This window comes from Vespa mandarinia, chromosome 3 (assembly GCF_050613455.1).
Source record: "Vespa mandarinia isolate Hongniang chromosome 3, ASM5061345v1, whole genome shotgun sequence".
NCBI classification, from domain to species: domain Eukaryota; kingdom Metazoa; phylum Arthropoda; class Insecta; order Hymenoptera; family Vespidae; genus Vespa; species Vespa mandarinia.
Window position 1 is genome coordinate 3,069,942 of NC_140812.1, and position 22,559 is coordinate 3,092,500.

At 33.4% G+C, this 22,559-nt stretch overlaps 6 protein-coding genes across 19 annotated transcripts in view; 4 read left to right on the forward strand and 2 right to left on the reverse strand.

The window, feature by feature from the left end:
* Positions 1-24: 24 nt before the first annotated feature.
* Positions 25-2,032, forward strand: mRpL21 (mitochondrial ribosomal protein L21). Its single transcript, XM_035882292.2, has 4 exons — positions 25-181; positions 476-598; positions 678-998; positions 1,081-2,032. Exons 1-4 carry the CDS (start codon positions 82-84, stop codon positions 1,179-1,181), a joined length of 645 nt encoding a protein of 214 aa, XP_035738185.2. The 5' UTR covers positions 25-81; the 3' UTR covers positions 1,182-2,032.
* LOC118448710 (CD9 antigen) lies at positions 1,932-6,405 on the forward strand. Of its 3 annotated transcripts, none has more exons than XM_035882287.2 (4): positions 1,932-2,073; positions 4,243-4,554; positions 4,626-4,898; positions 5,023-6,401. In XM_035882287.2, the coding sequence occupies exons 1-4, from the start codon at positions 2,008-2,010 to the stop codon at positions 5,173-5,175; spliced, it is 804 nt and encodes a 267-aa protein (XP_035738180.1). In that variant the 5' UTR covers positions 1,932-2,007; the 3' UTR covers positions 5,176-6,401. The 3 variants fall into 3 exon arrangements, with proteins under 3 accessions (XP_035738180.1, XP_085512249.1, XP_035738181.1); XM_085656123.1 differs by lacking the exon at positions 1,932-2,073 and adding an exon at positions 3,978-3,998 and having other exon boundaries at positions 5,023-6,405; XM_035882288.2 differs by lacking the exon at positions 1,932-2,073 and adding an exon at positions 4,040-4,150 and having other exon boundaries at positions 5,023-6,405.
* Positions 6,406-8,072: 1,667 nt separating this feature from the next.
* Positions 8,073-10,186, forward strand: LOC118448709 (trophoblast glycoprotein-like). 3 transcript variants are annotated; one of them, XM_035882285.2, is made up of 5 exons: positions 8,073-8,305; positions 8,610-8,873; positions 8,980-9,296; positions 9,381-9,766; positions 9,875-10,184. In XM_035882285.2, exons 2-5 carry the CDS (start codon positions 8,616-8,618, stop codon positions 10,111-10,113), a joined length of 1,200 nt encoding a protein of 399 aa, XP_035738178.1. In that variant the 5' UTR covers positions 8,073-8,305; positions 8,610-8,615; the 3' UTR covers positions 10,114-10,184. The 3 variants fall into 3 exon arrangements, with proteins under 3 accessions (XP_035738178.1, XP_035738179.1, XP_085512248.1); XM_035882286.2 differs by having other exon boundaries at positions 9,396-9,766; positions 9,875-10,181; XM_085656122.1 differs by lacking the exon at positions 8,073-8,305 and having other exon boundaries at positions 9,875-10,186.
* Positions 10,187-12,636: 2,450 nt separating this feature from the next.
* Positions 12,637-14,101, reverse strand: LOC118448696 (serine--tRNA synthetase-like protein Slimp). The gene is given in 2 exon segments (XM_035882234.2): positions 12,637-12,702; positions 12,704-14,101. Coding segments are annotated over 2 exon segments (1,449 nt in total). The 3' UTR covers positions 12,637-12,651.
* Positions 13,971-15,556, reverse strand: LOC118448697 (zinc finger protein 593 homolog). Of its 4 annotated transcripts, none has more exons than XM_035882242.2 (5): positions 15,318-15,556; positions 15,068-15,161; positions 14,745-14,836; positions 14,535-14,635; positions 13,971-14,431 (listed from the first exon to the last, which is right to left on the reverse strand). In XM_035882242.2, the coding sequence occupies exons 3-5, from the start codon at positions 14,832-14,834 to the stop codon at positions 14,206-14,208; spliced, it is 417 nt and encodes a 138-aa protein (XP_035738135.2). In that variant the 5' UTR covers positions 14,835-14,836; positions 15,068-15,161; positions 15,318-15,556; the 3' UTR covers positions 13,971-14,205. The 4 variants fall into 4 exon arrangements, with proteins under 4 accessions (XP_035738135.2, XP_035738136.2, XP_035738131.2 ...); XM_035882243.2 differs by having other exon boundaries at positions 15,238-15,556; XM_035882238.2 differs by having other exon boundaries at positions 14,745-14,964; positions 15,318-15,554.
* A 164-nt stretch (positions 15,557-15,720) lies between these two features.
* The window catches only part of Bap170 (Brahma associated protein 170kD), a 29,988-nt gene continuing 23,149 nt past the window's right edge, over positions 15,721-22,559 (forward strand). For all 7 annotated transcript variants that reach the window (XM_035882216.2, XM_035882215.2, XM_085655791.1 and 4 more), the window contains exons 1-2: positions 15,721-18,117; positions 19,261-19,354. In XM_035882216.2, the coding sequence (XP_035738109.2) occupies positions 18,026-18,117; positions 19,261-19,354 (186 nt within the window). In that variant the 5' untranslated portion in view covers positions 15,721-18,025. The remainder of the gene's footprint in view (positions 18,118-19,260; positions 19,355-22,559) is intronic.

The following is a 22,559-nucleotide window of genomic DNA, read 5'->3' on the forward strand; positions in this document are numbered from 1 at the left end:
TATCTAATACGAAATACTGTTCATATTTTGTGTTATTAAATAGATGATAATTTGATATCAGCAGTTTACAACTCGAAAAGCATGGCGGCTTTAACTACCTTTGCAAATGAGTTTCGACTCGCTGCCTATAATTGTTTAAAAAAATTAAATCCATCTTCATTGTATAAAACAACACATCCAGGTAATAAAAACATCTGTTAAAATCATATAAAAGATCTTGATTGCAATTACTAGAACTTAAGATCGAAAGTAACCTCAATTCTTTACACTTTACACTTTACTATAATTGTATAATATATATATGACGTTTGCTATAAAATATATATAAAATTAAATTTCAATGGTTTCTTTTTTTAAAATATAAAGTTACTATATGACATATATTGTTTTAACACTTTGTGAAGGATCTATAACTAATGTTACGCATAAGAAATACATTTGTATACAAAATGTAATAGATTATTCTCTGTGCCAGCACTATGTCTATGGAAACCTGGAAGAGCCACATATCGTACATTTTTGCCATGGATGCCTACCATACCAAAACATCAAGTCGAAGTACCGGAATATAATGAAGAAAAGGAAAATCTAATGATAGGTTTATTTGTATACATACAAATATATTAATGGATAATAAGAAAACCTAAAAACACATGCTTATAGAAGTTCATTTTTAGATGTGATAAAGGAGATCAACAATCAAATAGCAACAGATAGAGTAGGTAGATTGTTTGCAATTGTTCACATATGTGGCAAACAATTTAAAATCACAGAGAATGACATCATAATTATGCAAGGTTATTGGCCTCCTACAATTGGGGATAAATTAAAACTTGAAAAAGTATTGCTAGTTGGCGGCACTGACTTTACTCTTGTAGGAAGGCCTATTTTAAATCGAGAATTGGTTTCGATCGATGCCACTGTTATTGAAAAGACATTATCACATACAAAATATCATTTTAAAATGAAAAAGAGGAAACAATATCGTAGATTAAATTGTAAGATAAAAATAACATAAGAATAACTATATTAGATAACTATCACCTATCTATAACCTGTTTAATCATTTTATTATTTCAGTTTATCGAGTACAACACACAATGTTGAGAATAAACTCTATAAACATAAACGGCAATATCGATAAAATGAAAGAGGTGGAAGGATTAGATAGAATATATTAATACCAAAGTAAAATGTATAAAAAATATATTTATCCATTAAAAATAGTATACGATGAAGAACATACCGTGAACGATAAGACAACTATATTATCCCTTTGTTATCATTGTACCTACACTCGACCATGTTTGTGACATAGACAAAGAATCACTTCTTCTTTTTATCCAACACATTACCGATTCTAGCACAAAGTACAAACATTATAGTCAATGTACTATTAAAAACTCTTGTATTCTTTAAATAACTTTTCCATACGTTTGTAATAATATTTATCACAGATTATAGTCACATAAAAAGATTCAATTTAAATCGTATTAAACATCTTTCAAAATTCAAAAGAGAAAAGCGCGTGCGCAGGAGTAAATAGAAAAGAGGAAGGACATATATATATATCGTGAATGCAATGTAATTTTTACTGTTAACGGTTGACGTCAGTACGCCTTTCGAACCAGATGAGCACGCCTTCGCCGTGAAAATCCATGGCGCGCGCGGCCATGGAAGCAACGCATAACGCTGTCGATTGGCAGTCGACCGCGACGCGTTGCGTGGCGTGGAGTGTAGTTCATCTTTTTCATACGCATTTTGACCTAACTAAGCGTAAAAAACATCAGAAATTTAGTGAAATTTATTAGTAATAACGTTCGAAAGTGTCGCGTAGTGTCGAGAAATATTTTATGGTGTTTATTTACGATTCAGAGAGACGTACAAAAACAGTGTCAAAAACGCATTTTTTCACTGTGTCTTTTTAACAACGATTCTTTAACGCGCGTTTAAGAGCAATCAAAAAGAAAAAGAACAGATAAAAAAAAGAAAGAAAAACAAGAAAACATGGTGCTTCCCAAGTGTTACGGATTTATTAAATACGCCCTCGTGTGGGTGAATCTTGTCTTTTGGGTGAGTTTATTTTGGTCATCTCCGTTTGGATTGATTCTCTCGTTATATATTCAACCAATGAGAAGTCTCCTTTAAGATCTTGAAATTTCATCGTAATGCGATTTATGAATAATTGCTGATAATTACCTTGGTAGATGTTATAATATATGCATTTCTTCTATACAAATTTATCAATTGAAATTTATTAAAAAAAGAAAAATACAAAAGAATATTTTTAAGAGGATGTGTTCAAACAAACACATGTGTAGTATGATTTGATATATATATATATATATACGTGATAAACACATACATATATATAACCATATATTCGGTATTTTGTATCACATTGTATATACACTGTTGTATTATATTACAGTTCTACATTTAATTATATAATACAAACGTGTATATATAGTATATATATAACTGTATATACAAAAGTGTATATACAGTTGTATATACACGTTTATATTATATTACAGTTCTTCGATGATGCTTTAGGTTGGTTATTTTTTCAAGGAATATATTTTCGTTTTATTTATATATGTAACGCAATTCATGCTTGCGAAGGACAAATTTATATCTAAAATGTATCTTACAATTCACGCATCATATGTACTCACGCATTTATCTACTATTCAAACATCGTAAATGTTTGGAGTAAATATATAAGAATATAAGAATCTTTAACTTCTTTGTTTTGTATCCAAGTATTTTCTCGTCTTTTTTCCTGTTTTTTCTCTAACGATAAAATCACAACGGAGCGTTAAAAAGGACAAGCGCGCATACTCGCACATAAACGCAAACGATCGAATTTATCGATAAAGAGTAAGAGATTATCGATAAAACTCATGTAGTTAGGGATCGTTTACGTTACCATATAACAAGGAGTGGCCACACTTCATTAGACAAAAGAAAAGAACAAAAGCTTTAGAAACTACAGAAAAAAGAAAAAATAAATACATAGATGTATTATATATGTAATATGTATATAAAATAAAAGGGGAGCAAAAAAGATAAACATGTTACGTTGAAATGGGTCGTCAAGCGTATATATATGCAACACTACGTGTGTTATTCTTTTTCCATTATTTTTCATTTTTAAAAGAGCTTTCAGTCAAACGCAGACCCCAACATCTGTTTCTCTTTATTCATTTGTTTATTTCTTTCCTTTTTCCTCTTTCAAAAGTTCCTTTCGTTCGGTAAAACCCGTCAATGGGCAGTCCTTTGGTGCAGAGACTTCCTCGTAAGAGTCAGGTTTCAGGTCACGTACATAATTCTAATGGAAATTCCTTTTTCTCTTTCTTTAGGATAGTACATAGATCCATTTAAAAGAAATACATATGGCTAAAGTATAGAGAAAAAAAATAAATGGATTACGTTACCGTACTACGTAATAATTAATCGAAATCATCATCGTCTTATGTGCCGGAAATACTATTGTGACTCATTTTAATATCACTAAGCGATAAAGATGATGAAGTAGATGAAAATGAATAAGAAGCAATAAATATTTTTTTCATTCGTGATATCATGAAATAATAATCTTATTACCGTTGAGCCTTTTTCTTTTTCGTTACGTCATTGCTATTCTATCTCCCGGCAGGAGTAATTCTAGCGCAGCTGTATTGATTACATCTGGGCTCAACGAAAACTCATTTTGCAATATTACTCTACTCTTATTCGCATTTTCTTTTTTTATTTTTTTTTCTTTTTTATTTTTTTTCTTTTCTTCTTTTGCATTTGAAAGGTATATAATACCGCATCTCAATGAAATCCTGCTACTTATCGGAATGCATACAAAATGAACATTTTATTTATTTCTCACGATTATTTCGCCTTCACGAAATCTTTATTTATAAACATAAACACGTTTAAATATAGGCTTCTCGTCATACAACGAATATGCTCCCAGCCTACGCTCTAACCTAGTTTCATGAGAGGTTAGGAAGTATTGAAGTATGACATAGATAAGTAGAATGTACTTAGAATAATAAATCTATCCAACAGAAATATTGGCTTGATCACATATATTAAAACGTAATAAATATTAACAAGATATACAAATTTTTTTTACATATTTTTCTTATTACCAGTGAGCCTTTTTCTTTTTCGTTACGTCATTGCTATTCTATCTCCCGAGAGGAGTAATTCGTTTCTTTTTTTTTCCCTTTCGATTCTCTTCAGGCGGTTGGATTAGCAGCAGTGGTCCTGGCGATATGGATGTTAACCGATCAAACCTTTCTCGTGTCCTTGGCACAAGAACAACACAATTTCAACGCAGGCCTTTACATCTTGCTAGCTGCTGGACTCGTCATGCTTGTGGTAGCCTTCCTTGGATGTTGCGGAGCCTTTCGTGAATCTCAATGTATGCTCGTAGGCTTTTTCAGTTGTCTATTGGTCGTAATAGTTGCACAAATTGCCGCTGGTGTTTGGCTCTATACCAACAGTGAGCGTCTCGAAGAGCTCGTCAAATCATCTGTAATCAACACCGTTAAGGTATCTATTATTTCTTCAATTCTTTTCCTTTTTTATTGACGTTTATAATACGTACTTTTTTTCTTTTTTAGAAGGAGTATGGATCCGTCGATGTTCGTACTCAAACAGTGGATGCTTTTCAATCGGGTCTTGGATGTTGTGGAGCTACGGGACCAGCTGATTGGGCTGGCAGTGTATATGCCAATTTCGATTCTTCCATTCCTCTTAGTTTAACTGTTTCATCGAAGTCGAACAATGCGTACAAAGTACCGAAATCCTGTTGCAAGGATAAGGACAGTGTAGCTTGCGAGTTAGCTCGTAATCTCAAAATAGCAGATATAGTTAGCCCTGCTATATATAACGAGGTAACTTAGAATATTGTTGTTTTTTTTATTATTTAATGATCCACAGGTAAAGTATCATCTCTCTGTCGTTAGTCTGATGAGAAAAAGCATCTTACGATGTGCTAATTATCATTTATAATTTCAGGGATGCATAGACAAATTGGTGGAAGCATTGAAGAGTCAAAGTTGTATTGTAATCGGCGTTGCGATAGCCGTCGGTATCCTTGAACTTCTTGGTTTGATATTTGCCTTGATTTTATGCTGTGCAAGCGGAACATCGGATAGATATAAAGCCTAAAATGATCTGCGTTTTGTATTCAGGGTCCTTCTTCGTCCAATTTTTCCATATAATATTCAAACGCAATAACTGATATCGTTGTTCTACTTTGTGCCAAGATCGATCGATATCATTTTATATCATTCTTTCTCCCGTATAATTCTTAACGCATAAAGAGAACCACTCGAAAGACAAATCAAAATAATTTAATGGATTATAAGAAATTTCTGAGGATAGGGAATCGTAAATTTATTTACGATAATGCGAAGAAATCGGTATCATTTTTAATGGCACACAATATCAACGATGTTCGAATTCGTATTGCACAAAACTTCTCCGTATTTATGAGAATGTATTACGATTTTATTTGTATTTGTATTTCATGTATTTTTTAATTATCTTTTTCTCCTTTTTTCTTTGTAAGAACTTCAATGTCGTAATTATTTACATTTACTTGTTTAATAACTTTTATGAGATTAGAGAATAGGTTCAAAACGACTGAAACGATAAAATCTCAACTGCACTGAATCTCCGAATTTAGTTAGATTTACGTTGTGTGATTTTTAAGATCGCATATTTTAATAAATGCTCAAGAACATAGAAATTATGTAATGTTTAGAGTACCTACGCATCGTATGCTTTTTTCAGGCCAAAGTCATACACCAAAAAAGATTGGTATCGATTTTAATATATATATATATATATATATACATATACATATACATACATACATACATACATACATATATGCATACATACATATGTACGTACATGCATGTACAAACATATATTTCTCAAATGAATAAATAGACGATGTGGGGCGTTGCGCGAATCAAAGACATTGACAGATATTATTTATTGTTGAAATACACATGAAAAAGTTTAAGCAAGAATCATGCATGCACTGCCTTGGTGATGAACATGGTACAAATACAAGCAAAAATTTCGATTGTCTCTTATAGTGTGTGTGTGTGTATGTGTTGTGTGTGTGTCGCGTATGTGTGCGCGCGAGAATGCATGTGTTTCAAATCAAAATATAGACATAGTGTAACACCCACAGAGTCTAGTCCACAGTGGTTTAATTGTAAATTGTTAATGATTATCAAAAAAGAAAAATAATTTGCTTTATTAATATACGTTTTTGCGCGTAACTCTTATCGTTAACACTTTAGTAATAATGCTAAATGTATTCTCCGCTATTGTATATTATAGAAAAAAATCATGATCTTATACTTTTTTGTAGATTCGTCAGAAATTTAATTAAGCGCTTAATTTATATTTTTAGAACTTAAGTTAAGCAACAAGAACGTGTACTATATATACCAAAACAAAAAGAAGTTTAATATGCAAATATATTTCCATATATGATATATATATATAAATATAAATATATATCCATAATTGGCAATAGTATAAAAGATGTAGAAAAATAACTCATTTATGTGTTCATAATTACGTTCAATTTATATAACGAATAACTTCACAATCTAAACTAACAATAAGTTACGTGTGTATATGCATTATTCATGAACTATTAATTATATATATATATTCACGATAATTAATATTCTAATTTTTCTTTATATACTCGTAATTATCGCAGTTACTGCCAAGTTTTTATTATTTACCATAATTTTCTTCCAATTTGTTCCAAAAAAATTTACTCATTGCGACCATAAATGCACATTATAAGTATATGTATAGATTATATGCGACAAAATATTCATAGCTTATAAAAAATGTTAAATTCATAACAAAATAATCATTATAAAATTGATAAACAGAGAAATCATAGCTGTTGTTATTAAAATTATAAATATAATATATACAAAAATATGTGGAAATTTCTTTGTTCATGCATTTCATTCCACTTTGATAATAATATAAGATAGATGTATATGGATAAATAATATATGTTTCCATCGTTTATATTTACTTATTTATATGGATATATTTAATATTCCTCAGTATGTAAATACTTATAAAATAATTCACGTATGGTTACGTTATCTTTATACAAATCTTTACCGATCCATACGAGGAATCTTCACGAATATTCATCCCTATATGACTCATACAGTGATACATATGTATGTACAAATAAGGAACTATACGAGTCCAATGTCGAATAAATCCCGTTTACACATCTGCTTCTTTTAACAATTCATATACCATTCGCGCTTTTAAAAAATAATGATGAATTTTTATACGTAAAAACGAAAAGATATTATCTTTTATACGAACTAATATAAAAAAATCATTGCTGTTGAATTTCGGATTATTTCCGCTATAATAAATATATATATACACACATACACTTTCATTTTTCAAAAAAACATGAAAAATATTTAATATTGTAATTTCATCGTTCGTTTTTAGACATCTACGCGTTCGCTGTTTATGCATTACGACCAAGTGATTAGAAGTAATTAAAGTGATAAATAAACTTAAAAAGAAATAACTAAAAAACATTAAAATAATTTAACGATTAAAATAGTCAGTTTTCACAAACAAGACAGTTGGATTCCAAGGAATCAAGATATATTTTCTTCGTTTCCTGTAGAACAAAAAATAGAAGATGAATAAGCCGTAGATGAGAGCAAGATAAAAAGTCCCCTTTATAGTCGGTAGGTGTTTGGTGACCGCGGTAAGTGGGGGTAAGTGGAAAAGTGGGCGGCCAGTGGGCCCACAGGTGCGGTCGGACCCAAGTGCGGCTCGGCGATGCTACGTGCCGTGTCTCGTGCTTCTCTTGACCAGTTTCACTACGCTTTCCTCGCGCTTCCATCTTCTTACGTATCGTTTTTAGTCGACCCAGATATACACCAGGAGGTTTATTTTTTTCTCTTGGTTCTTTCTTTCTTTTTTTTCCCTTTTTTTTTTTCTTTGTAATCCAGTTCCACGAAAACTTTCTTTGACGGTACCATTCTAGAAGAAAAGAAAAAGAGACGTTCCTATCTCAGCATCGAATAAACAAGAAATATGATAAGCATGCATTGCAAAGAAGTGTTAAGATTCTCTCTTTAATCGAAGATTATTCTTGAAAATAATGAAGACATCCAAACGATTTTAAAAAACCAGTGATCAGCGATCAAAGAACAGAACGGTTTCGATCGCCCTTTATCGAAAATAGTTCATTAGTTACGTGACATGCGTAAGTTTTTTTATACTTCTATTTTTTTATGATTCATCGATGCGAACAATGGTACAAAAGTTTATGCATTCCACTTAACTTTCTTTTATGTTACCTCTTTTTTTAATAATAATAATAATTATTATTATTTATATTAATAATTATTATTAATATTTATTTTAATAATTATTATTATTATTTATATTAATAATTATTATTATTATTAATTAAAAATTAATAATAATTATTATTATTATTAATTTCTTTTGTTTATCGTCGCAATTATCTCTTACATGTTTTTTAATCACATATTCTATTTTTTAAGATCACGATGGATACCTCGTACCTAACAGTTGTTATTTTACTGTCGATGACGATCATGGCTTTGGCAGAAATTGATTGCAATGATCCTAACTGGCACAATCTTGAGACTAATGAAAGTTCGATACATAATTGCGGAGATGCTTTTAAAAATCGTTGTCATTGTTTAAGGACATGTTACAACGGTCATCACCAATATGTCGTGAATTGTACGAATTCAGAATTTTACGATACCATGCCACTGGAACATCTTCCTAATGCGACTCAGGTCTTTCTGATTTTTATTGTCTAATTTTAAAGTATCTATTTTTATGTGTGCATATATATATATATATATTGGCCTGATGACCTTTTTTTTTATTTCTCTTTTACAGGTATTAATATTTACGGGTAACAATCTCAAAGAATTACCATGGAACATATTCGGCACGTTGGACAGATTGCCATATTTACGAGTAATCGATATGTCTAATAATAAAATTCGGGAAATTCGTGGAAAAGCTTATCATCATGTTAAACAAGTGGAACGTCTTATTCTTGATTTTAACGAGCTTTCACTCGACCCTGGTAGAAGTCATCCTAGAGTGTTCTCCAACTTCGTATCTCTTTTAGAGTTGCATTTAACAGACGCTTTCGAGGATGGTCAACCAAGAGATCTAGCGGCCACTCTTCATGATATATTCGTTAATAGGTAGAAATCTTGACTCTTAATGTTTCTTCATTTTTCTCCTCTTCGTTTTTTTTTCTTTTTTTTTTTTAAATAACGACTAAATAGATCTTATCTCATCAGCAATCTCACTCAACTCATGAAATTGCATTTGGAGCAAAATGAGATATCAGAGTTCAGAGATGCAAACGTTTTCTGTGATCTACCGAATCTTTTGGATTTACATTTAGGAGACAATGCTTTGACTGGACTGCATTTCAATCTGTCCTGCCTTCATAAGTTACGTTTTTTGGATCTTCAACGGAATAAATTTACGACCATCTTAGATTATGATATTCGTGTTATGGAAACGCTCGTTAAACAGAATCAGTCATTCACTGTGGATTTCTCAAAAAATCCATTTGTGTGTTCCTGTAAACTTAATCCCTTTATTAAATGGATGAACAAGACCAAAGCTTTCATAAGAAATAAGAGCAGCTTACAATGTTTAGAAGGTAATTAAGATAAATAATATTTTTAAACCTCTTAGATAGCTAAGATCATGCGTTTATCTTATTTAAAATTTGCACTAGTCGATTTTTCTATGTTATCTTCTTTTCCAGATGGAATGCAACAGAAAATTCATGAAACTGCTAATTGTTCTCTAAGATTAAGAATGTCTAAAAAAGGAACTACAGTGGCACTTTATTTTTTATCATTTCTGCTCATTGTTTTAATATGTGCTCTCATTTATCTACAACGTATAAAACTCCAGAAAAAATTTGAGCCAATTTTAAATTCTGTTAATAAAAGAGTTCGATATACTACTATAGCTACTGGAGAAACCCGTGAGGATGTATAAGAAACCCGTAAGGATATATAGTAAACTGAAGATTTACTATAAGTTTCTTATTCTAAATAATTACCAATAACTTAATGAACATTCATTATTATAATTATTAAAAAATAGTGAAATAAATTATTGTCTTTGTTTAAAACATTTTAAGTATAATAATTTTTTCATATATTAATATAAGTCTTAATAAGTAAGTTAGTTCATTAAAAATTATATCATTTTATAAGTGCATAATTTTTTTCCCTTGATAAATAATGTTTATAAGTTTTTGACCATATATAATCTTTTATCATGTTCTGGTAGTTTCACAAGCTGTTGTTGAATAAATCGTAACAACTTTTTTACAGGAATGCTAATATCTATAAAAAATTTAACTAATTCTACAAAAAATTTGATTTTTTCTATTTGCGGTGTAATAACTTATAATATATTATATCTTGTCTTTTGAAAACAAAATAGTCAGTTTAACCATTATAAACCTTATCTATATATCCAATGGTCATATGACTAAAATAAAACCTTAATATTTTTAAAGTTTTACTCACAGATGTTATATTTTCATCATATATTCTCTCAGATGTACAGTCCTTATACGTTCTTATTAAACGGTAAACGTTTGCTACAATAAATAATAAGAGCCCTCTTTGAGAGCCCTCCAAACCAAGGATTTTTCTCTTCTGAGATATCTATCAACATATTCTTCACACACAAAGATATATAAAAAAGGAGGTATGAGATAAGGCGGCATTTTCAAATTTTCTAATTGGTCCATCATTTAAAGCAAATTAAATCCTTCTTGGATATGTAAATTTTTATTTTATTGGATGTTACAAATAAAATATTTCTTTTATTTCGATATAAAATAACTTTTTTCTTCTCATCTTCGTATTATGATCGATCGTAGTTATGACTTATAAAAATTATGATTACACACACAATTACAGATAAACACACACAAACATAAAATCATTTGTTATGACTGTTCACATTATCCCTGGCTTTATAATGGTTAACGCCAACAATGAACCCAGTTGCAATTCTTAACCGTTTTTGATAAAGAAGATTGCATTTTAAAGATGAATATTTAAACGATTATATGGCTTTTTAAAATTTTTGAATAAGTTTTGTTTTTTTTTTTTAAACTCATGTCAAAAAATAATGTTTCTAATAGAATCGTTTATGCATAAAAATAAAGTTTTTTAAAAAATTTAGAAAAGCCATGTCATCGCTTAAATCTTCATCTTTAAAATAAGAACTTATTCGTAAAAATCGACCAAAAATTATGTTTAAATTCATTGTTGACATAAACACTGTTTTCAACATTTTTCGCGAGGAAAAAGTTTCGTACAGTGGCACTCCTTAAAATGTGCAGCAAAAGAGAAGAAGCTCGTATCCCCACTACTGATTTTTATATCACGCTTGAATGGTGTATGTGTTTTGTTTCCGTAAAGTAGATGAATATTTGTTTGATTGCATGCGTAAATTAATGCTTAGATTTTCTGATTTATTTCAAACACAAAGAAATGCGCTTCACAATCCTCATACAGAGAAGCCTGATATTAAAAATGTTTAAAAAATTTGTTGATAGATGTCAAAATACAGAATAATAGAAACAATATTTAGTGCTGGGAAAAGTAAATTTTATGAATCTATTATACATTTTTAAAACTTAATAAAAAAAAATCTTTTCATTTTTCAAAATTCTCGGAATATAACAGTAAAACGTATATAATTATAAAAGTATATTTTATGTTGATAAATAATTAGAAATACGTAATATGTAAGTGTTAACATAAGAAGTAAGTAATGTTTTTATATATTTTTTACATTCGAATCTGAAATTTTTTAAGTTCTTCCTTCCTTGATGATTAGTAAAGTATTATTAGAATAAACTTACGATATCCAATTTCTCATGTTTATTTCCTTCATTAGTATCTGGCATGAGCTTCACAGTGATTTATATTATATAAGATATAGCACCGGTTTAATTTCGTTTAATGACAAATATGTATAAAATGTATAAATTTGTAATTAAAAATAAGATTTTATTAATTATTTTGTCAAAAATAATAATTATTGAATATATACTTATATATTATATATTATTTTTTATAAAAATCAAAATATGTTTCGGTATCTACTATAATAATAATTAATAAATATATTTAATATATAAGTATTCATTATTTTTAACAAAACATTCAACAAAATTTTGTTTTCTGTCACAAATTTATTATTTATTTATTATACATAATTATTATATGTATCAATTATATTTATTATTTTCTATAAACTTGTGAAACGAATCTGATAAGCGCATGATGGAGTCAGTATTCTCAACTTGCACTCGTAGTTCATATTTTGTCTACATTTGTCGCTGAAGTCACATACACTTCGCATGGAAGGCAATAATGAGCAGTCTTATGTTAATTTCCTAATAAATTTTATTTTCTTTTACATTTAATTACAATATAACATATAATGAATAATTTCATACTTTCTAGGTGCCAATATCTTAATTATTTAAAATGGTTTCTTTTTAATTTAATCTGTATCTATTGGATGATAAATATCTATTTGTTCAAAGATTTTTTCAAGGTATTATAAGTTTGTTAGGATTTTCTTCCAGCAAACATCCTAATATTCGAGGTACAGAGAGCATTGTACCAGATATGATCGAAGGAAATTCTTTACCTTCTGTTGTTTCATATCCTATTAATAATCTCTTACTAAAATATTTGCCATACATTGAAATATGGCCAACTTCGATGTATTGTTCAGAGAAAGATGACCATAATTCAAAAGATATTCTCATTTCTTCACATATTTGTAATTCTGGTGCCGATCGCATAACGACCCGATAATGATCCGTAATATTATTATAAAATTCACAAATAATTTCTAACATCTTTTCAAATTCGGTTGTGCATCTTATAGATTCTGTATCGTTTATCATTAAGAAGATATGTATAGCCGATGCTTGACAAACAGTAAATAAACCAAATAATGTGGTTTCTTTAGGAATCGGTTTATATTGTCTACCAACTGAATAATATTTTATTGGAAAATATTGTGGCATTATTAACTGTTTTGCATGAATTCCTAGCATAGATGTTAAACTTGCCCCACCAACTAAATGCATATGATTTAATAAATCTCTATCGAATTCATTAGTATTTTCTAATATAAAAGTCTCTATAGGATCTTCGTGATTTAAACTAGAACCTTCAACTAATATACTACGAGAAAAATCTGATCCTGTAATCCTGATTAAATTGTTATCACTAAGTATTTTTCCAGCTAAATTTAATAATCTGTATTCAAATAAAGCTGCATCATTTAATAAATAATAAGTCATTGGATTTTTATATTCAACTAGATTAAGTAATTTCCCTATTTCAATATGACTTTTTCTATTATTTTCTGGTAAAACACATAACCTTCCAATATTTTGTAATATTACAGGTGTTTCTGGTGGTGTTCTTTCATGTAATTTATTTGGTAACTTTAACAATTTTTCTATAATACTTTCATCTAGATCCCATTGCAATTCTTTAACAGCTTTTATATCTTGCTTAATTATTTTAGCCTGCAAAAGTAAGTTTGCTAATTGTTGCTCATCTTCAGAAGTTTTTTCTTTCTTTTCTCGTAATGATATTATTTCTGATGAAACCTCTTTCCTTCTAATTTCTAGAGTTATATTATTTGCTTCAATAGTTTTATAAAAGTCCCATGCTTTTTTCATTTCTATTGCATCCATATTAAGTTTACGCAATTTTAATTCTCTCTGCAATTTATCGATATCATCAAAACGTTCATCAAAGTCTAAATAAGGTGAAATAAATGAAAAAGTTTTGTTGGCGTTTCTACCAGAAATATATAGTGTTGATGCATACTTTCTGTTTGTTACATAGAAAATATTTTTTAAAAAATTATGATTTAAATGATTCAAGTTGTAATTAATGGCATATTGTATTATAAATTTGCTTGCCATTATCAAAAATGTATATATCACGCATTAAAACATAAGCTTTTTTCAAAAAAACTTAATATTTTATAATTACCACAATCATGTAAATAATATATATCAAATGTCACTTAGCTATCCATTTTTTCTAGGTTAGATTGTGATATTGTGTTTGTATCATTATCTACAGTTAAAGTTTCTATTTCTCTTTTTTGTGGTGCTATATAACTTCCTTTTCCAGCAGCTCTTTCAGATTCTTCAATACTATAAGGTTCTAATTCAAGAGCTTTTAACCTACGTTTATGTACCTTTGTTGTAAAATGGCTATGCAAAGCAGTTTGGTTTATAAAATATCTCCTGCAACAAAATTAAATCAATCAAATTTTTTTCTTTACGTGTTACACTATCATACTAATTTGAAGGTTATATTCTCCGTAAAGTAACTTTTAACCAGACTTACGCGCAATGTACACAATAATGTTGTGCAGCTCCTGGCTTATCTAAATCCACTTCTTGATGTAATAATTGTTTCACATTCTGCTCTTTCAAATCTTCATCAATCTAGTATAAAAGAAAATTTAATTTCATGAAAAGACTCATAAATCAACATACAGAAAAGATATGAACGAAAGACACGTGTTCACAGAGGTTATGTACAAAATGTTGTTACCTCATCCAAATCTTTCGTTCTTCTTTTAGTTTTCCATCCTTTTTTCAAATGTGTATCTCCTCTGTGGTATTTTTTACGCTTATATGTCATTTCTGTCATATAATTAAAAAATTAAAGTTTCAAACAAGATAAAATAAGTTTTAAAAATACATAATCGGTATATGTAAAATGTATAGCCTTATAGATATGTACACTAATCAATCCCCAGATTTATATCTTTCTAAAATAAGCAAAAAAATTATCTTCGTATCATGTATAACAGATGATGTTATATATAAATTTTATTGTATACATTTCTATTTGAATATTTAATAAAATATTACCTGTATCGAGATATGAAACGATGTTTACGATGTAATAAAAATGTAAATACAATGATCCAAAGATGTTCCAATTATCAAATTAACACAATATAATCTATAATGAATTACAGAAATTTATTTATGAAATTAAACATAAATTATATTCATTAAAACAATTTCAATTAACATACGTCTAGAATGATCATACGTTTAGAAATATTTGATTTGATTTAATATTTATTGCTTCGTTATTACACCATATTATATTTACCATTTAAGTTAAATAAAATATTTCATGGCAGTTGGAAAAAATATAAAATATCGTCAATTACATAAAATATTTAAAATCGATTTTTGTTTATTATCTTTTTGTAACATTTAGCAATGAATTGTATGTGCACAATTTAAGGCCATAATTATCTGACTAAAAGACAAATCGCAAACAATCATTGATCTTTTGTCGATAAACATTCGATAATTCAACCAATAACGATCATTTACAAGATCCAATCCGATTGTTTTAGAATCGAACAATCAGAAGTAACCTTTATCAAGCGCCAATCGCAAGCGAATCTCATTGAAGAAATTGCAAATGCTGAAAAAGATGAAGCCAGTAGATGGCGGGAGAATAGTGCAATGTGTGGCGCCTCTAACGGCGTTCTTTAGCGTCAATTCAAACCGTGCGCCGCTCCTCAGAGGGGGGCCCCATCCATTTTGAAAGTAAAAATACTGCGTGAGCCGGGATTTTCCTCGAGGTCTCGAGTCACGAACGAAAAAAGGCGGTACACATCGCGGAAGCATCGCAACGGTGACCGATATATATCGGGTGGTGTCACGATTTCACCGGAATGACGCGAAGACGTTCCGCGTAGCAGTGTAGTGCGAGAGCAAAGCACTGAGAGGAGGTGGCGGAGGAGGAGAAGGTGGCGAAGAGTCGCGCGCGCGGCGAGTATATGACTAGCTTTGAGAGAAAGAGAAAGAGAGCGCGAGAGAGAGAGCGTGCTAGGAGGGGGGAGAGAGGTGTGTCGAAACGTGCTGAGCCGTGCGGTGTGCGTGCGGTGCAGCGATAGAGTGCAGTGCGGTGCAGTGCGGTGCGGTACGTGCGTCGCGCGACGTCGTCATCGTCGTCGTCGCCGCCGTCGTCGTCGTCGCCGCCGCCGCCGTCGTCGTTGTCGACGTCGTGTCATATCGCCGATGAGGCTACGCCGAGAGTGAGAGAAAGACAGATAGAGTAAAAGCGCGAGGTAAAGAGGAAGAGTGGGACAGAGGATCCAGTGGGGTCGAGGGAAGGGTGTGAGGAGGGGGAGAGTGGCCGTACGGGGAAATCGGCCGTGGCTTCGCCAATGGATGCCAGGCAGAACGGGACGCCATTTTGATATACGGGCGCACGTCAAGCGCCGTTCGTAACGCGCCGCTACGCAGGGGAAACGCGCTCTGGGAGTCGGTTCGCGTAGGAGCGCGCGACCAAATAGTTGCCGCTTCTTTTGGTTTATCCGATTCTCGACACTGCCGTCTGACTCGTTGTTGACTCGCCGTTTTCATTCTGGGCGCCGTTATCGCGTTGCAAACGTGAACGCAAAGAACGTGGTGCGTGTGGGATAGCCGCGAGGCGACCGTTCTCTTCGACTCTTTCGTGTCGTTGCTGTTGCCATTCTCACTGGCTTTTGTTGTTAGTGCGCGACGAGCAGCGGAGAGAGAGTGGTGTGCGTCGTGGCGCGACGACGAATCTTAAACGTTCGCCTTAACTTGACAAGTGACAGGTGAATCGATCCGCGCGGCCACCAACGAGCGACGACGAGTCGCGTCGTTGATCGCGCGGGGTGCCTCTCTGCCCCGCGAGAAAGGGAGTGAGTGAGAACGGGTACAGGAGAAATAGAGAATCCGAGAGAGAGAGAGAGAGAGAGAGAGAGAGAGAGAGAGAGAGAGGGAGAGAAAGAAAAAGGAGGGAGAGAGAAAGAAGCTCAGTACGGTGCGCCGCGAAAACGCGTTGTGTGTTACATTACGAGACGTGCCTGCTGCCGCCACTGTAGAGTAGTAGTAACGTCTCTCCTCTCGAGCGGCGTATTGCATTAAACTCGCGCGCTCTTAGCTCGTTCTTTCGTATAGGCACGCGGTGATAAACTACTACTATTCTCTCTGTGTCCACACGGTGGTTAGAAACGTCTCCACCCACCGTTTTTTTCTCCACGCCTGCGATCAGTCCGGTGCATCGAGTACGCGTCTCTCTCATATGAGCACCGGGGGCGGCGGTACGGAAGAGAAAAGCCGCCGCCACCGCACCATTGCTGCTATCATCAAAGTCGTTAATACCACGATCATCTTCGCCGTATCATTATCATCGTCGTCGTCATCGTTGTTGTCGTCATCGTCATCGTCATCGCTGTTTGCCGTTGTTCACCGTTGTCCATCGTGTTTTTTTCTCCGTTCGCGCCTTTCGCGCGCGCTCTACGGATACGGGACGGACAAGAGAGAAGGGAGCATACGAGCGAGAGAGAGAGAGAGAGAGGAGAACGAGAGAGAGAAAGGCTACTGGCCGATACTCCGGGGCCAGGACAAGACGACCCGATGTTGTCGGGAACGGGTCGCGACCCCGTGTCGACCCGTGGTCGTCCTCGTTGTCCCAGTATCACTGTCCTCGTCCTTGTCGACAGCATCATCATCGCTACCGATTATCACCTACGCTACCGTCGTCGTCAGCTCTTCGGCTTTGCACCAGCAAGAGCAGCTGCGATAGCAGCAGCAGCAGCAGCAACACCAACATCACCACCACTACTACCACCACTAGCACCTACAACAAACACCATCACAACACCAGGGCATTCGTCTTCGCGTAAATGTACTCCCATGCATGCTCATCCGAACCTCCTTTTTACTCTACCCTGCTGCCCGGTGCCCCTACGTGCCGCCCTGTTGTAATTCCGGAAAGCACCCTGATTAGCACGCCAGAGAGCCGTTTACACTGTCATCGTATCCGTGATCATGGCCAAGATCCTCGACAAGGACCCCGTCACCTACGAGAGGGAGAGGGAAAACTTCATGAAGGACCTCCGGCATTTCCACGAAACCAGAGGGTAAATTACTCTTCTCTTATTTTTTTCTTTCTCTTTCTCTTTTCTCTTTTTTTTTTTACTTTTTCTTTTTCTTTCTCTTGCTTTTGCTATCGCTGTATCTTTTTTCTTTCTTGCTCGCTCACATTTTGGATGTCTCATACTTGTACCTTACTTCACACCGTCGCTGTTTCTCGGTCACTTACCTTCTTCTACTTTGTCTTCCTTTTAATTTTCTTTCATTTATTTTAATTTTTTCTTTCTTAGATATCGGCATATTCACTTTTTTTTTCTCAATTAGAATTAGTTTTCGATTACGTACGAGAGAAACATACCAAGCGGCTGGCATTCGGATCGAAACATGCAACGTAAGAAAGTTGAGGTTATGTGCGGGAATTTTAAAACGTCGAGCCGTGTCCATCGTACAGATTTCTTTGTTTACTTTATGTTGCCTTCAGGTTGTGTGAATCTTTGGTTCTTTTATTTTACATAGTGTCATTCTTTGTCATTTATTCTTAAGTCATAGTACGATGTCGTATTCAAGCAGTCTTTTGTTCTTTCTTAAAAATTTTCCCAAATTATGTATACTTGGAATTAAACGTGATTATTCCTTATTCGAATCTCAATTATCATTCGATGTACTTTATATTTTTCTATTTTATTCGATACACTGTATATTTTTTTATATATTATTTATATAATTTTTTTTGTAAATTTTTTCATTTTGTGACTATTAGTTCGTTAGATGTTTTCATTATTTTTAGATGTCAATGAGAGTATGGGAATGACTTATTTATGCGCGATTAAATAAATCCCCGATGCCGTTGACGTTTTTCATTCCATTTTGAATTTATCTCACTCTAAGGTGAAATATTTGATTGTCTCTTGAACGGTACTGCGTAAGAAAATTTCTTTTTTTCCTCTTTCCTTTTTGTAATAAAGATTAAAGAAATAAAATCTCTTTCGATAAATCTAATAATGTTCTAAGAAAGTTCTCTCGTTAGACTTACAAATGACGTTCGTACAGAAATGTAGGTCATCTTGTATGTAGATTACTTATTATTTATAAGAAATGGATAATACATTAAAATGATAAATATACCTTATATAAGTTTGCACATTGCCAATGTAGCATTCCGTTCTGATCATTTCTTTTTCCAATTTCAGAACGCCATTTCGGAAGTCACCGAAAATCAGTGGGAAGGAGATAGATCTGTATTTGTTGTATGTCGTCGTTACCGCCCGTGGTGGATGGATAAAGGTGAGTCCATGTTTGTATTACTTAAAGGGAAGTTAAAACGTTAAAACATTACAACTTACGATTTACTATTTCTTATTGATCGTCGGAAATAAAAGAAAGAGATAAGACTAATAATTTAACGAATCGATTAACTTGTTAGATAAAAGGAATATTTTCGATTCGACAGAGTGACGTGTTACTGTTAAACATTGAAAGGAGCTACGAGGATTTGGATATACATAAACGATCTTACAACGGAGATGTCCTTTATTAAATATGTGTATCGTATAATGGTATCGCTTGTTAGCATCGATCTGACGTTCTCAATGGCGGAGATACGTCGAGATTCTTCTTTTCATCGAGATTTTCTTAATAGGAGAGATTCTTATATTGATAAGATCTAACTCTTGAAAGAGCAAATCCGCATCACATATAAAGGTGCGCAATAATGGCGTTTTGTCGAGCATGGCACTTATGGCGGCCGGAAAATTATCGACCGTATACTTTCTCACTTCCTCTTATCCAGTCAACGTTTAACCATAGAGAACTTCGAGAAGCTCACTCATCAAACGCATACGCTTCTCATATATCTATCTCGCGAGGTGATGACAAAGTGACATAACATAACTGAGCGAGAGTTGGGTGCTCTCGTTTCCTATCTCTTGGCCGTCAATGACCTCCAAGTACGTTGATGTCCAAGTACTCTTTTCCAAGAAACAATATTACAAAATATATCAAAGAAAGATACTTATCAGCAAAGCTATTATCTTTGGGAAATAATTTCAATGGAACATTCGGATTAGATTCACACTATCATCTAAATCATAACATTAGCAGAATGCGGAAACGACATAGGGTCAAGGTCGGCCGCGAAGGGGGTAGAGTACGGAATGGAAGATAGACCATGAGGCAAAGGTGGGAAGGAGGTGCATAGAGGAAAGAGAAGGGGAAAGAGAGAAAGCTAAAGCGAGAGAGAATATCGTGAGAAGAAGAGAAGCAGAAGGCAATGTTAGTAGCGGTAGTGGTGGTAGTGGTAGCGGTGGTGGTGGTGGTGGTAGTGGTGGTGGTGGCGGCGGTGTCGGTGGCGGTTGGGGGCGGGGGAGAGGGAGGAAGATATAGAGGCAGTGGTGCACGAAGGCTTCCCCTCAACAAGTGTGATCGAGCCGAAGCTCCACTATATTCTATAGATTTGAAGTGGACTCTCCGCAATCCGGGTTTCTCTTTAAATTCACTTAGAATCTACGCTGACTTTGAGGTTATGTCTTAATTATCTTCATGCATCTTTTGTTACTAAAGTCAAACTCTGAGTTCGTAATTCATAATTGTGATATTTTTTTCTTTTTTCCTTTCTCTTTTTTCTTATTCTATCCATATAAAATATAAAATATTTTATTATTTTCATTCTTTAAGAAGTGCGAAGTGAAAGTGTGCATGGATAAATATTCGATTTAGCAAAATGATATCTTTCAAACGACACGACTGTTATGTCTACTATATCGGTGGCCTGATGTGATATAATTAAGTATACTATAAGATTGTAAATTCGATGAAGTCACCCTTGCGATAATTATGATTAGTAACTTACGCATGCGTGCGTGTATTCATGATCTTTCAAAATGAAGAAAGTACGGAAAATTTTTTCAATTATATACCATTGCTTATTAATCATATCTTTTTAATAAAGAATATTATTCTAAAATATTTTTACGTATATTGTGAATCTTTTGGAATTGACATAAACGTACATGCATATCCATTCGTAATCATGTGCTGAATTCTTTTATACTTTACTATTGCTAATATAATTTTATTCAGCATTCCGATTTCGGAACCTAAACAGTTATAAAATTAAACCCCATATGGTTATTTATACATTCATAATAATTTACTATAATCATTAGGCCCAAAGTATAAGACTTATAGAAGAACGGATGAAACAATATGTTGATGCAATCAATGAAGGAAATTATTTATTAGTTTCACTTAAGAAATATAGAAAAGAAATAAAAAAGTTCTAATTGATATTGGCACAATAAGTTTTCCTCTATACAATTCTTAGTTGTGAATAACTTTCAATAATTTTCAGTTTTAGAATTTTCAAGTGCTTGATAATAAAAATAATTAGATAAAAAAAAACGATATAAACCAAACAGTATAACAATCTCAGAGCATATGTACAAAGCAAATTTTCAAATTACATTGATTATAAGCTGATAAATTTGATATTTCATAATTATCCAAATGTTTTATTTTACTTCCTTGTTAGAAGCGTAATAGTCAGATACAGTCAATTTTAACAGAGACATCGATGCATCGTGCGATAGAAGAAAAACTGGATAAGATATTAACGTCTTCTGAAAAAGTCATCCTCATTCGTAAAAGAAACTGTTAACTTTTGCTCAATTTCGAACAAAGCATACATAAAAGAGAAAGAGAAAGAACAAGAGGACATATGTAGAGAAAGAATAGGAGAGAAGTGTGGAAAGATTTTCACATGAAAGAACTGCAAAGAAGAAGGAAAGAAAGAAGGCATAGGGTGTAAGTATGACTCTTTCAAGGGCGCGAAGCGAGAAGATGATCTGGGACTCTTGAAAGCGTGCATCAAATCGTGCCGCGCACCCATAGTAGTCTGACATTGGTCTGGCTGTCGTAGGCGAGTGCGTGCAGTACACGAGGAATCTGCCGTGAAGTCGGTAATGCTGAGTCAGTCAGGTGCTGCGGCATCGGCGTCTTACATCGTTGTCCCTCCTTGATTCTGCCCCGTGGCCGTGGGACATGCTTAGTGCGATCGAGTGAGAGCGCAGAAGGCACTTGGTACGAAGGAAGTGGGAGGAAAAGAGCAGAAGAGAAGAGAAGAGAAGAAAAGAGAAGAGAAGACTAGAGTAGAGTAGAGTTTAGTAGAGTAGAGTTTAGTAGAGTAGAGTTTAGTAGAGTAGAATAGAGTAGAGAGAGAGAGAGAGAGAGAGAGAGAGAGAGAGAGAGAGAGAGAGAGAGAGAGAGAGAGAGAGAGAGAGAGAGAGATCGGTTCGTTCGTCGCGTTCGTTCGTTTCCCAGTGAGGACACGGTCGATATGGCAACGCCGCGCCCTACACACACATACCAAGTTGCTGCTGCCGGCGGCGCCGCCACCCGCTCGAGCTATGCCGAGCGATACGGCAACGTCGCGTCTCTCCCAGGCGGGGGAGAGCAGCCCCCCTCGGTTGTTCTGCTTCACTCCTACTTCAAC